The sequence below is a fragment of the Panonychus citri genome, unplaced genomic scaffold (genome assembly GCF_014898815.1).
Source record: "Panonychus citri isolate SS breed McGregor unplaced genomic scaffold, ASM1489881v1 Contig00105, whole genome shotgun sequence".
Taxonomy (NCBI): domain Eukaryota; kingdom Metazoa; phylum Arthropoda; class Arachnida; order Trombidiformes; family Tetranychidae; genus Panonychus; species Panonychus citri.
The window spans coordinates 50533-63244 of NW_026515510.1; the positions used below are offsets into that span (position 1 = coordinate 50533).

The 12712-nt window shown below is 33.1% G+C and overlaps 3 protein-coding genes across 4 annotated transcripts; all 3 read left to right on the forward strand.

The window, feature by feature from the left end:
- The first annotated feature begins 4109 nt into the window (after positions 1–4109).
- On the forward strand, positions 4110–6496 carry LOC128389186 (heat shock cognate 71 kDa protein-like). Its single transcript, XM_053348726.1, has one exon. It carries the CDS (start codon positions 4311–4313, stop codon positions 6276–6278), a length of 1968 nt encoding a protein of 655 aa, XP_053204701.1. The 5' UTR covers positions 4110–4310; the 3' UTR covers positions 6279–6496.
- A 310-nt stretch (positions 6497–6806) lies between these two features.
- LOC128389189 (uncharacterized) lies at positions 6807–8824 on the forward strand. The gene is made up of 3 exons (XM_053348736.1): positions 6807–7336; positions 7417–8048; positions 8113–8824. The coding sequence occupies exons 1-3, from the start codon at positions 7143–7145 to the stop codon at positions 8607–8609; spliced, it is 1323 nt and encodes a 440-aa protein (XP_053204711.1). The 5' UTR covers positions 6807–7142; the 3' UTR covers positions 8610–8824.
- Positions 8825–10080: 1256 nt separating this feature from the next.
- Positions 10081–12654, forward strand: LOC128389190 (uncharacterized). Of its 2 annotated transcripts, none has more exons than XM_053348737.1 (4): positions 10081–10524; positions 10791–11060; positions 12077–12181; positions 12261–12654. In XM_053348737.1, the coding sequence occupies exons 2-4, from the start codon at positions 10869–10871 to the stop codon at positions 12615–12617; spliced, it is 654 nt and encodes a 217-aa protein (XP_053204712.1). In that variant the 5' UTR covers positions 10081–10524; positions 10791–10868; the 3' UTR covers positions 12618–12654. The 2 variants fall into 2 exon arrangements, with proteins under 2 accessions (XP_053204712.1, XP_053204713.1); XM_053348738.1 differs by having other exon boundaries at positions 10081–10343.
- Positions 12655–12712: the final 58 nt, after the last annotated feature.

Below are 12712 nucleotides of genomic sequence, written 5' to 3' on the forward strand. Positions count from 1 at the left end.
CGAATTCTTCTCACCCTTTACCGTTATTTGATTTGGTCCATTTTCATGACGATCGTACCATAAGTAATCGTGTTGTGGAAACTTCGACATTTGAACCTACTGTTGGCTCGTTACAAATTCTTCAGAGTTTCAGGTTAAGTGATTATATTTACTCGTTTGGCCGACTATCAGTAAGCAATCTAAGGCCAATTTACTTCATCTCTCGAATATCAAATATTAGGATTAATTTGGATCGGGTTATTTATCACTACAGCGAACTAGATTCTGTTAATTTTGAACAAACTTATGGTACAGTTGAAAAAGTTCGATTTGTATATTCACTTTCTCCCATGAGAAATGCTTCGTTCTCCGCTTTCATTGCAGTAAAAGTTTCTAGTATTAATAGAAGAGATCATCTTATTTTAATTCCATTTTATTCGATAATCGAAGGATTTGAGAGGCCATTGCACGAATGTCATGATATGACAACATTTTGGAGGATTGATATGTACAACTCTTCTGGTCCAGGGTGTTATAGACGATCTTATAACGACGGAACACAAGTGTCAACGAGACTAAGCGATTTTAGAGGAAGTTATCTCGGTGGTATTCTAACGGGAATTTGGACTCAATTAGTTGATTTCGTTCCACTGGCTCTCGATTTTACTCCTGGTTTCGTTTTTCTCGTTCTTTCCGCTGACCTTGGATTTACCAGATATCGATATTCAATTCACTTTATTGGTGTAAATTATTCTATAATCCATCCGATCGAAAGGGTGTTCGATCATCCTAATATTGTTAACGTAAATAACAGAAATTCACAAATTTATTACTACGCTTTTACTCATCCACGAGTTTTAATTACACTTGATCAGTATACTTACACTGATTCAATTATTTTGTGTCCTTTCCTAAACAATTCATGTATTGATTGTTTTACAACCAAAGTTTATGATGAAAATGATAATTTTCTCCGATATTGTCAATGGACACCAGGAAATTCATTAACATCGGGTGAATGTTCAATCGGAGAGGTTAATTCAACTGATTCAAGGTAATCATTTAAATAGTCTCTTCTCTATTTCTTTGATTTAATTCTAATTCATCATCATTCCAACAGAGAAATTTTGCCCACAGGTTACACAGTAAATCCATGTTTCACTCCAACTAATATTCAATTGGACTACAGGCCTGACAGACCGCGCTTTGAGTTGGTTTTCGAATTGCTTGGTTACCATTCATTACATTCAAACATTTTCCCCTTGACCGTTACTTTGGTCCACTCCATAACACCTTCCATTACTAGTCATTGTTCTGTCTCGCCTCAGCAGTCAGTGGTTTTCCTCAGGTGCGACCGAGTGAATCCTGGTCCTTATCAGTTAGCTATTGCTATGTTTAGACAATTTCAATTTCAACTAAGAGACGAAGAAACTTTGATCACTTATAGTAATCCTTTCGCCATCGGTTTAGCGACACTTCCACCACCTCCACCACCTCCACCACCTCCACCTCCTACTCCTTTTCCACCTCCACCACTTCCACCTTCTCCTGAATCTTCATCTACTTATACCCTTTTGATAATATTACAAGTTAGCGCCTTAATTATCTCTGTGATTGTGATCACTGTTTTTATTGTGACCAGAAAAGTAAACGACAAAACTGACAAGACAAGAAGACATCCATTGCAAGGTTCGCTCCTGGGCCAAAGAATCCGTTATAAATCATCGTTAAATTTCAAATCCAGATCATCATTCATGCCAACGGTGCATTCCCGTGAATTGTTTAGCGAAAAAGTCAATTCGATTAATCCAAAAGTTTTCAAGAGAGACCATTTGAAATCCAAGAGCACTACAACAACAAAACAGAAAACAAGATTGAGAAATGAATGTTTTGAAACAAAATCTATAAGATGAAAGATCTGCTATTGGTTATAAATACAAAAACCCGGAAGAGACAATAAAAAATGAAGACAATTACCTTTTTCCTTTGTTATTGTTATCCCATTTGTTAAGTGATTTATTCAATTAATTTCGTATGTGATGATCTTGACCCTTACGATGATGAGTTTGGTCGAGAAATTAATCTAACTAATAGATTAATTAACCAGTTTCTCAAGTCCTTAAAAGCAATCGAATTGTTTTTTAAAATTGTTCAGATATCCAATGGATACAATGAAGAGTAGATTGTTTGTAATATTTTCCTCTCTCGAACAAAATGTTTCATTTAATTTCATTGACAAGTTTTTCTTCAATTTGTATATTTCTCTCATCGATACTTGGTGTTAATTGTCATCTTATTAGGTAAACAACTAAGTAATGGCCAAAATTTTTTCGAGCTTATATTTGGCTTGATGTTAGAAAACTTTAGATTTTTGATTAATAAATTTAGTATAATTAGAGAGGTTAGATAATAAGCTTTAACATGATACATAAACGATCCTTTTATGATGATTAGTTTAATTACAATTAAATTATATCTAAAGTGATAGAATCATAATCATTTGATTCTAAATCAAGAACTTCATGAAAATCGGCTCTTTATGGAAAATCAATGGTAAATGATTATGATTCTATCACTTTAGATATAATTTAATTGTAATTAAACTAATCATCATAAAAGGATCGTTTATGTATCATGTTAAAGCTTATTATCTAACCTCTCTAATTATACTAAATTTATTAATCAAAAATCTAAAGTTTTCTAACATCAAGCCAAATATAAGCTCGAAAAAATTTTGGCCATTACTTAGTTGTTTACCTAATATAATCCCGATTTTTAACAACAGTTTAAAAACTTCTTATTTCTTTTTCACTGAAAATTATTTTTACACAACTGATCCATCGAGTCGAGCTCTCAACACGAACCCTAACGTAGTTCATTTTGCTCCAGCTTATTCTTATAGAGCCTACGAGTACCTGTTGCACGTGAAAAATGGCAACGTGTTCGTGTATTATACCTCAACACAATGCGTTTTTGCGAAGTGAATTCTGGTCCTTATTGATTATCTATCGTTATGGTTGAAAGACAAGGCCCATTGATAAAATGAGAAGATGACAACTTGATTACTTATCATCTCTCTGAGACCTCCACTTCCTCCACCCACTCGTACTCCTCGACCGATCACTTCTCCTCAAACTCCTACATAGACTTCTTAGACTTGTTCTTCTTCAACTCCTTTACCGGCTTCTTCTCCTCCTGATTCTTCATCTTTTTATACCCCGTTGATAATATTACTAGTTTGTCCGTTTATTATCTCTATGATTGCGCTCTTTATATTGCATACTCGTTGTATTATGACCAGAAAAGTGCAGAACACATTGGTCAAGACAAGACATCATTCAGCCAAAGGTTTGCTCCCGGACAAAAGGATCCAATATACATGTAAATCATCATTGACTTTCAAATCTAAATCAGCATTCATGACAACGGTGCATTCCCGTGAATGCATCAGTAAAAAAAAGCAATCCAATTATACAAGTTTCCAAGAGAGACCATTTGGAAATCCAAAACCATTGCAGCAACCAAACAGAAAAAAAAGAATGAGAAATGACTCTCTTAAAACAAAACCAAAACGATAAAAGATCCGTTGTTGATGATTATACTAAAACCCGGAAGAGACAATAAACAATTAATACAATTAACCAAAAAAAAGCACAAGGGTTTACTCACATTTAGAAATTAATTTAAAACAAAACTTACATAAATAAGTAATAAAGGTTAGAGAAAAAAAAGAAAACCTTCTCTTCCTCTTGATGGACAATTACCTTTTTCCTCTGTTACATCAGTTGGTTGGTGATTTAATCAACTAATTACGTAGGTGATGATCCAGAAGAAACTGAGATTGATCATTATGAGAGTAAAAGAAAAATATTTCCTCAGTTTGTCATGGAAAAATATTCTATTACAATTAGAATAATCAACCTACTCAGTTAAATTTAGTAACAATTCGTTGAACTTAACCTTAATCATCAATCTCCAGTTGCTTCTAGAATCTTGAAGAACTTTGGAGAGAATGAAAGAGAATAAAAGTAACGAGCGTAACCATGGCAACGACTGGAAAGAAGGCGGAGCCTCTAGAATATTCGAGAGAAAATAAGTTTTACTTATATAAAGAGCGAGTGAATCAGCAACAAGCAATTGAAGAAATTGAATCAAATTGTGAACAATTAACTTACTCTCAACAAACGCTCTTTAAACTCTTACTCTGTGTTTTTTTCTCTACTTTACCTACTCTCAATTAAAAAGTGTTAATTCTCTTTACTATTTAATTATTATTCTTTGTGAACGTTTACTTTTGCTTTGTGAAATCAAGAAATTTTGTTTAATTGAAAATGTCTGCTGGTCCTTGTATTGGTATTGATCTTGGAACAACTTATTCCTGTGTTGGTGTTTTTCAACATGGAAAAGTTGAAATTATTGCTAATGATCAAGGAAACCGAACCACACCCAGTTATGTTGGTTTCACTGATACCGAAAGGTTAATTGGTGATGCTGCTAAAAATCAGGTAGCCATGAATCCATCTAACACTGTTTTCGATGCTAAACGGTTGATTGGTCGACGTTTTGATGAACCAAGTGTTCAAGCTGATATGAAACATTGGCCATTCAAGGTAATTAGTGTGGATACCAAACCTAAGATTCAGGTTGAATTTAAGGGTGAAACTAAGACCTTCTGCCCTGAAGAAATCTCTGCTATGGTTCTTACCAAGATGAAGGAAACTGCTGAAGCTTATTTGGGTAAGACTGTAACCAATGCTGTGATTACTGTTCCTGCTTATTTCAATGATAGTCAAAGACAAGCAACTAAAGATGCTGGTACAATTGCTGGGCTTAATGTTTTGAGAATCATCAATGAACCCACCGCTGCTGCTATTGCTTACGGTTTGGATAAGAAAGGTGCTGGTGAGCAAAATATCCTCATATTTGATCTTGGTGGTGGTACTTTTGATGTATCCATCTTAACAATTGATGATGGTATTTTTGAGGTTAAATCAACCGCCGGTGATACTCATTTGGGTGGTGAAGATTTTGATAATCGAATGGTTAACCACTTTATTGAGGAATTTAAACGTAAGCATAAGAAGGATATTGTTGCTAATAAACGAGCTGTAAGAAGATTGAGAACTGCTTGTGAACGAGCCAAGAGAACTCTCTCTTCCTCAACCCAAGCAAGTATCGAGATTGACTCTCTTCATGAGGGTATTGACTTTTATTCCACAATCACTCGTGCTCGATTTGAAGAGCTTTGCTCTGATCTTTTCCGATCAACATTGGACCCTGTTGAAAAGGCTCTTCGAGATGCTAAAATTGACAAAGCACAAATCAATGAAATTGTATTGGTTGGTGGATCAACTAGAATTCCAAAGATCCAGAAGCTTCTACAAGACTTTTTCAATGGTAAGGAGCTTAACAAATCTATCAACCCTGATGAAGCTGTTGCTTATGGAGCTGCTGTTCAAGGAGCAATTCTTAGTGGTGACAAGGATGAAACAGTTAAAGATTTATTACTTCTTGATGTTACCCCTCTTTCTCTTGGCATTGAAACCGCTGGTGGAGTCATGACAGCTCTTATCAAAAGAAACACCACCATTCCCACCAAAACATCACAAATTTTCACCACCTATTCTGACAATCAACCTGGTGTATTAATCCAGGTCTATGAAGGTGAACGAGCAATGACCAAAGACAACAATCTTCTTGGTAAATTTGAATTGGCCGGTATTCCACCTGCTCCTCGAGGTGTTCCTCAAATTGAGGTGACATTCGATATTGATGCAAATGGTATCTTAAATGTTACCGCTGTTGATAAGAGTACTGGTCGTGAAAATAAGATCACCATCACCAATGATAAAGGTCGTCTTACTAAGGAACAAATTGAAAAGATGGTTAATGAAGCTGAGAAGTTTAAGGAAGATGATGACAAAGTGAAAGAACGTGTTGCCGCTAAAAATGCTCTTGAAAGTTATTGTTATAACATGAAATCCACAATGGAAGAGCCTAACGCTAAAATTGCCGAAGATGATAAAACTAAAGTTCTTAACAAGGTCGATGAAGTAATCAAATGGTTGGACAGTAATCAACTTGCCGAAAAGGAAGAATTTGAACATAAACAAAAAGAGCTTCAAGATGTTTGCTATCCAATTGTTACCAAAATGTACCAAAGTGCCGGTGGAGCTCCCGGTGGAATGCCTGGTGGAATGCCCGGAGGAATGCCCGGTGGAATGCCAGACTTTGGTGCCGCTGGTGCCCCTGGTGCCTCCGCTGGAGCCAAAGGACCAACCATTGAGGAAGTTGATTAAAACATCGTAAATCTCCCCACCGCACAAACACATGTAAATGTATAAATTCAACTCTTTTTTTTTTCATCTTCACTTACAACTAAACTTGAAAATACATTGTTAATATTTCCTCATACTCATTTAAAATGTATCAATGAATGAAAGTCAATTACAATAATACAATTACGATTACAATTAAATCTTAATTGTATTCATTATCTATGTTAAACTTTTTCCAATCATACAATGTTATCATTTTATTTATTTCATTAGGAAAAAAACAAACAAACTTATCTTTTATCAAGAATAATATTGTAACTAACAAACACTTTATTTAGAAAAAGAAATAAATTTACTTTCATTAATACAATTAAATTGTTTCCCTTTCATTTAACAATCGCGATTAATATGAAATGAAAATTTTCCGTTCGACAGATGAGACAATAGATGGAGTCACATTCGCCTCAATTGATTTTCTTTTTTCTCTCTCTGGTTTCGAGCTCGATGATTAAAGATAATCAATAATCGTCTAAATAATTACAAGTCAATTGAAAGCAATTATTTAGAGCATGAGAACCGTCACTATGACGAACAGTCGAGTTAATTAAATTTTCCATTAGACAAAGTGTTTAATCAATTGGGTTAGAAATCTACAACTGATTGTTATGTTGACTCTTTTAATGATTAGTTTAACTTGACTAGATTCACTTTAATTATGTGGGTTAACTGAATCGACTCTGTTTGTCAATCTCACTGGTCAGTCTGACTTGATCATTTCCATTGTCCGGTCATCTTTGTTTACCATTTCAGTTGATTGTTTTGTTATCATTTTCTTGTAAACAAATTAAATCTTTCCTGTTTAATTGTGATCAACATTTTGTGCTAATGGCGTTAATTGTTTATCGAGGCCATAAAGGTTTACGAAAGGTAAATTCTGATCGATTTAAGGACAAAAGGTCACCTCAAAATCGGATAATCAAAGATGGACACATCGATGAGTCAACTGTATTTACGTTCGTCGATTTTATCCCGTCGTTTTGTAAAAAGGTTCAAGATCGAACTGTTTATCACAGTTTCAGGTAAATTCGAAATTCGAAATTCGAAATTTTAATTTTCTTTTTGTTCTCCAGTTAATTTAATTTTCGATTCTTTTAATCAGCTCTCTAGTCAATCTCGCCAATGAATGGCTTCACCGGAATCCCTCCTGGGAAGTGATCAGCTGTGAAACTGTCCCTCAATATCATCATTCTGTCGTCTCGGAGATTGAATATTCTGCCGATGTTTACACTCTTCGACTTTGGGTTCGCAGGTCAGAGACCGTTAACTATTGTACCGATGATGTGATCTTTTGGTATAAAGATTTTGTCCCCAATCGCCGAGCCGATCAGTCTTTTGAACAACTCGAGGATCTAATCGAGGGAATTAATGAAGAGATTCAAGGTGGTCGGATTAACGGGAAAATCTTACAAATCGAAACAATTAAAATCGGTGCTAATGATGATTGGAACTATCATATTGACGCTACTTATATTTCCGATGGAAAAACGACTCGAGACATGAATCGATTTACCAATTTTCTCATTGGAATCAGAGTTTTCTTCCAGATCGGCTCTTGGTTGGAAGATGAAATTGTTCTCGTTGATTTTGTTCCCGAATTTGATTTAACTGAATCACAATCGTTTAGAACGAAAGAAAAATTTTCACAATTAATTGATAAATCGGCGAAATGGTTAATCGCTAATCAAGATCTAAACTTTTGTAATGCTCAAGCCGTCGATATAAGAGTGAGAGGTATGATCACCAATCAGTTGATTATCTTAATCTTACATGTTAACTAATTTAATTTTAATTCCAGAAACTGAGAATCAAAATCTTGAAACTCGAAGGACTTGGTGGGTCAAACAGGATATCGACAAGATGGTCAGATTTTTGAGAATCTATTGTACCAAACCAAACGAAATGGGACGATTAATGGCCGCATCGAACAGCGATTTGTCATTATTCACTCATAATCCCGAGTTAATTTTATCCTCAATTGCTTTCGATCAGAAGACTTTCCATCAGGATATTATCGATTGGTATAAGAATTTCCAATCATCCCAAATTGGAGAGAAACTAATTAAGAGACGAATAGCAACAATCGAAACTCTGATCATTCCTCCGTTCGTCCATCACGATGTTGGCCTTTCTTTTCAACATTCGGTTGACCAAACCCTCATCGGTAGTCCAATGCAGGGTCGGATGAAATATCTATTCGTTGCGATCAGAATTTATTTCCAGGAAACACCGGAACGTTCAGAATCCGCTGAGGAATCAACAGAAGTTCATTCTGATCTCGATGAGAAAAATTAATCAACTTTTTTAATTGCTTAGCTTTCAATTTCTATCAATTAAAATTTCTCATTATGATCATTTGCTCATCACTTTAATCGAATTGCTTGTTTTGAAACAATTAAGCTAATCAACTAATTTTGACACATCAAAAAGTCACTAATCACTTTTTTCATCTATTGTTGTTTTTTTTTAATTTTCTCAACCAATTAGATTGAGAGGAATTAAAATAAAGATCTCAAGTCCATGGAAATGTTTAATTGCTTTTGATTAAAATTCAATCAATTCCATGATCCTGCTCCTTTGAATTTCTTGTATCCATTGGCGATTCCTTTGTTAATTGAGTCCATGATTCGTGAAGATGAATACATTGATCTTTCAGATTGTTCGTTAATTGCTTGTGATGGTTGATTCACTTGTGGAGCTAATCGTTGTAATCGAGATACTTGACCAACAATTAAGCGTCGAAGTGGTTCCAATGGACTTGACTGATCATTTTCAGCCTAAACAGAGAGAAAACAATCAACACAATTACAGAAGATGATTTAAATTACTCAGTCATTGATTTCAGGGGGAAATGTAATCATATGAATATAAGATGAATAAGATTTCATTTGATCAGAACAATTTTCGAGAAACTAAACTACGAAACTTTCGAAACAATTAAACACCAATGTATTGCTCTCAACGAAAGGAAACAATTAATTAAGGCTCATTAATTACCAATCGAAATGATTTAGGTAATAAAGACTTGGAATAAATTTTATTGGAACAACAATTTAATTGACTTACCTTAATTAGTCCAATATTAAGCACCAAAAGAGATACAAACAATAAACAAAACGATTTCATATCGATCAAAATTTTAATTGGTTACGTTAATTTAGAATGAATTGTAATTTAAAAGACAATTAAAAGTAATCAAGTTAGAGGTTAATTTTAATTTTAGTTCCTCTTCAATAGATAAATGAAAACATTTTCCCAGCAATTAATCAATGACTACGAGGAAATGATTAAACAACAGATCAATAGTAAAGCGATTTTGATTAATGATTAATTTAATATTCATCAAAGTTCAATAGTTAATTAATTCCCTTGAAAGTAACGGTAAATTCATTGATCTAAATTAACTTGAAAATTACAAAAATATAACGTTGATTAGGATGTTTGGATTATTTCATGATTCCCTGAAACAATTAACACCCAAACAGTCACAATTAACTGAACAATTAGTATAAATTTTAAAATGATCAGCAAATGTCACAAAAATCAAAGTTCACAATTGAATGTTAGTTAATAGGATTTCTTGAGAATCGGATAGATTAACTTTATATCTCTGAGGTAATTTAAATCACCCCAATAATAGTTAATTATCAAAGGCTATAAATGACAATTAGTTGATTTAATCAACCAGATAAATCAACTGACAGATCCACAGGTTGGTAAGTCTAATTGAAGATAAAGCAAAAGGTAAAATTATTGTTTAGGGTGTTGATGTTTTCCAATTGAGTTGAATTGTTTCAAGTGAAAATTAAAACATGAAATTGAATTACGATAATAATTTAACAGCAATCAATCGATTGATCAGTAATTATAAATAATTGGAGAAAAAATCTTAATGATTGTGATGATTTAAGTGAATATTTTGTTACCAAAACGAGAAGAGAATTGAAAATGTTTATTCCTTTGGTTTCCTTCGTAACCAATCAACCGATTTCCACTCTTGCTCCTTTCGAAAGAAACTCAATTCAATTGGTAATTTAATTTTCTTCTTAATTGTTACCATTCAGTCAAACCATTCGCCGGTCATTCATGATCAACTTTCCACACACAACAAACTCAAACTGATTAAGTTAATTGTGACCCGATAGAAACTCTTTAATTATCCAACAACATTGAGAATCATTTGAGTCCACAAAACTTTGAGAACGAAAAAGTAACCAAATTTTTTTTTCTTCGTGTTTTCTATTCATTATATTTTAAAGTTCGTTAATTGTTACAGTTATAATTAACTTATTTTCTTTCATCTTCTTCAACTCATCTTGTTATCATCTTCTTTGTTATAATAACATTACTGATTTTCCATGAAACATCCAATTGAACACAGTGAATTCTAAAAAAAACAAATTCTCTTCTCTTCTTCTCAATTACCTTTAATTCTGCTTAATTGTTGTGATTTATCTTCTCTCTCTCTCTCTCCAGTTTATTCACAGATTATAATTGTCAGTAACTCTCTGTAATTGTATCAACAAGAGAAACAACAACAGATTAATAATCAACATGACGAAACAACCTCTTGGCACTAATCCATCTAAATCCGTTGCTCATCCACCTTGGGTCAATCCATGTAATCTTCCTATTTACATATCACCGACGAAAGAAAGTCAACCTTCAGTTAGAGACATTTACGAAAAGATCACTCGTCGGGCCTCAACAACGAAAGGATTATCGGAAAATATTAGACAACAATTCGTAAGTATTAATTGTTCACAATCAGCGAGAAAAAAAACAATCGAAAGCCTCAATCCTTAATCTGTCAAAACTCATCATCATAATCCTTAATCTCTATCCAATGAATATCCTCTTACCTGATAAACAATTAACTCTAAATCATGTTTGATAATCAACAATCAGATTACAGTTTAGACTTTAATTTGTTAACCAGCTCATTGAATATCTGTTAATGATTAACAACCAGTAAATTGTTCATGATAATAATCAACCAGAAATCATAGACAAGTTTAACTTTAATTATTATTATTCAATTTTCCCGTTAATTGTAAACCTTGTCAGTCAATTAATCTAATGGTTATTGGGTTAATTGTTGTTAATTTATTGATTTACTGGACTAACATTTATTTTTGTTTACAACAATCAATATCCATTGGAAATTTGAATTACCTTTATTAACCTTTAATTATTTACAAAGATTTAGGTCATAAAGATTTTCTCATTACTAATCATTAGGAATTACAATTTACAATTTATTACAATTAACCTCATGTATTAGTAATAATAATAACCTAATTCTAATTTTATTACCATGAAATATTTTCTTTCACAATTGATCATTAAGACACAATCAATTTACCATCAAGGTAACAAAAAGAAAACATGTAATCAGATTAATTGTTGGGAATTGAGATCGATAATCCTGACGATTAATCAATTTCACTTTAATCAACAGTCTCATTAATTGTCTAGTTGATTGTATAAATTGTTACAAAATGTCCTTGTATTAATAGTTAGACAATTGTATTGATAAACTTTTCTTTCCCATAAATCAAGCTTTTAAATCAACCAACAGTTAATAGCGGATTACAACTGATTTAGAGGTAATCATGTTTGATTTATTATCTTCACAATTAAAATCGATAGTTTTACTTTTAAAAGTTAATCAATAAGTAGATTGTGTTAACAATAATAGAATTGATTGTTCACCTGAGAGAAAAATATTCTTAATTGTTGATCTAATTTCTTTGGTAAAGATTAAATTCTTGGGAGACGAAGATTTTGAATCTGGAGTAATCGATTTACGATTGGAATGGCTGCCGGAGGTTCAAGCGATAATCGAAGAGTTTGAACAGTTCGAGGTAAACATACAAATAATTTTCGAACATTTTTTCTTCTCAGATAATAAATTCTACTAATTGATTATGATTCATTCGATAGGAACCCGATGCTTTAAGGAAAAGCTTCAAGTATTTACAATATTTCGCTGTTGGTTTAGAACAAATTAATCTTGATCAAGTTCTTCATGATGGTTCATTGATTGATGAATTTCGAGAGATCGAGGATCATTTACGTCAATTGTTGTGCGAATTACAATTAGGGATGTGGTATCGAGAGATTTCCCCCGAAGATCACATCGGACAAGAGATTATGGCCCAAGAATATCGGGACATTTCCGATGATTCGAGAAGATTAATTCGAGACTACCTACTGGTTCGAGATTTATCACAATTAGTTGACCAAATTAAATCACTTTTTCTACGACTTGATTCATCGATAGAAACAACAACATTATAATCACCATAATCGCTAATTAAACTAATCAACATCATCATCATCTCTCGTAAAAAAAATATATATACACAATTAACTGTAGAAAATTTTAAAATGCA

Bases quoted from the DNA above. Each gene is read 5' to 3' on its own strand.
- LOC128389186 (XM_053348726.1), top strand. From the start codon at position 4,311: ATGTCTGCTGGTCCTTGTATTGGTATTGATCTTGGAACAACTTATTCC.
- LOC128389189 (XM_053348736.1), top strand. From the start codon at position 7,143: ATGGCGTTAATTGTTTATCGAGGCCATAAAGGTTTACGAAAGGTAAAT. The intron at 7,337-7,416 runs GTAAATTCGAAA...TCTTTTAATCAG, and splicing joins ACTGTTTATCACAGTTTCAG to CTCTCTAGTCAATCTCGCCA. The intron at 8,049-8,112 runs GTATGATCACCA...TTTTAATTCCAG, and splicing joins CGTCGATATAAGAGTGAGAG to AAACTGAGAATCAAAATCTT.
- LOC128389190 (XM_053348737.1), top strand. From the start codon at position 10,869: ATGACGAAACAACCTCTTGGCACTAATCCATCTAAATCCGTTGCTCAT. The intron at 11,061-12,076 runs GTAAGTATTAAT...TCTTTGGTAAAG, and splicing joins AAAATATTAGACAACAATTC to ATTAAATTCTTGGGAGACGA. The intron at 12,182-12,260 runs GTAAACATACAA...TTCATTCGATAG, and splicing joins AAGAGTTTGAACAGTTCGAG to GAACCCGATGCTTTAAGGAA.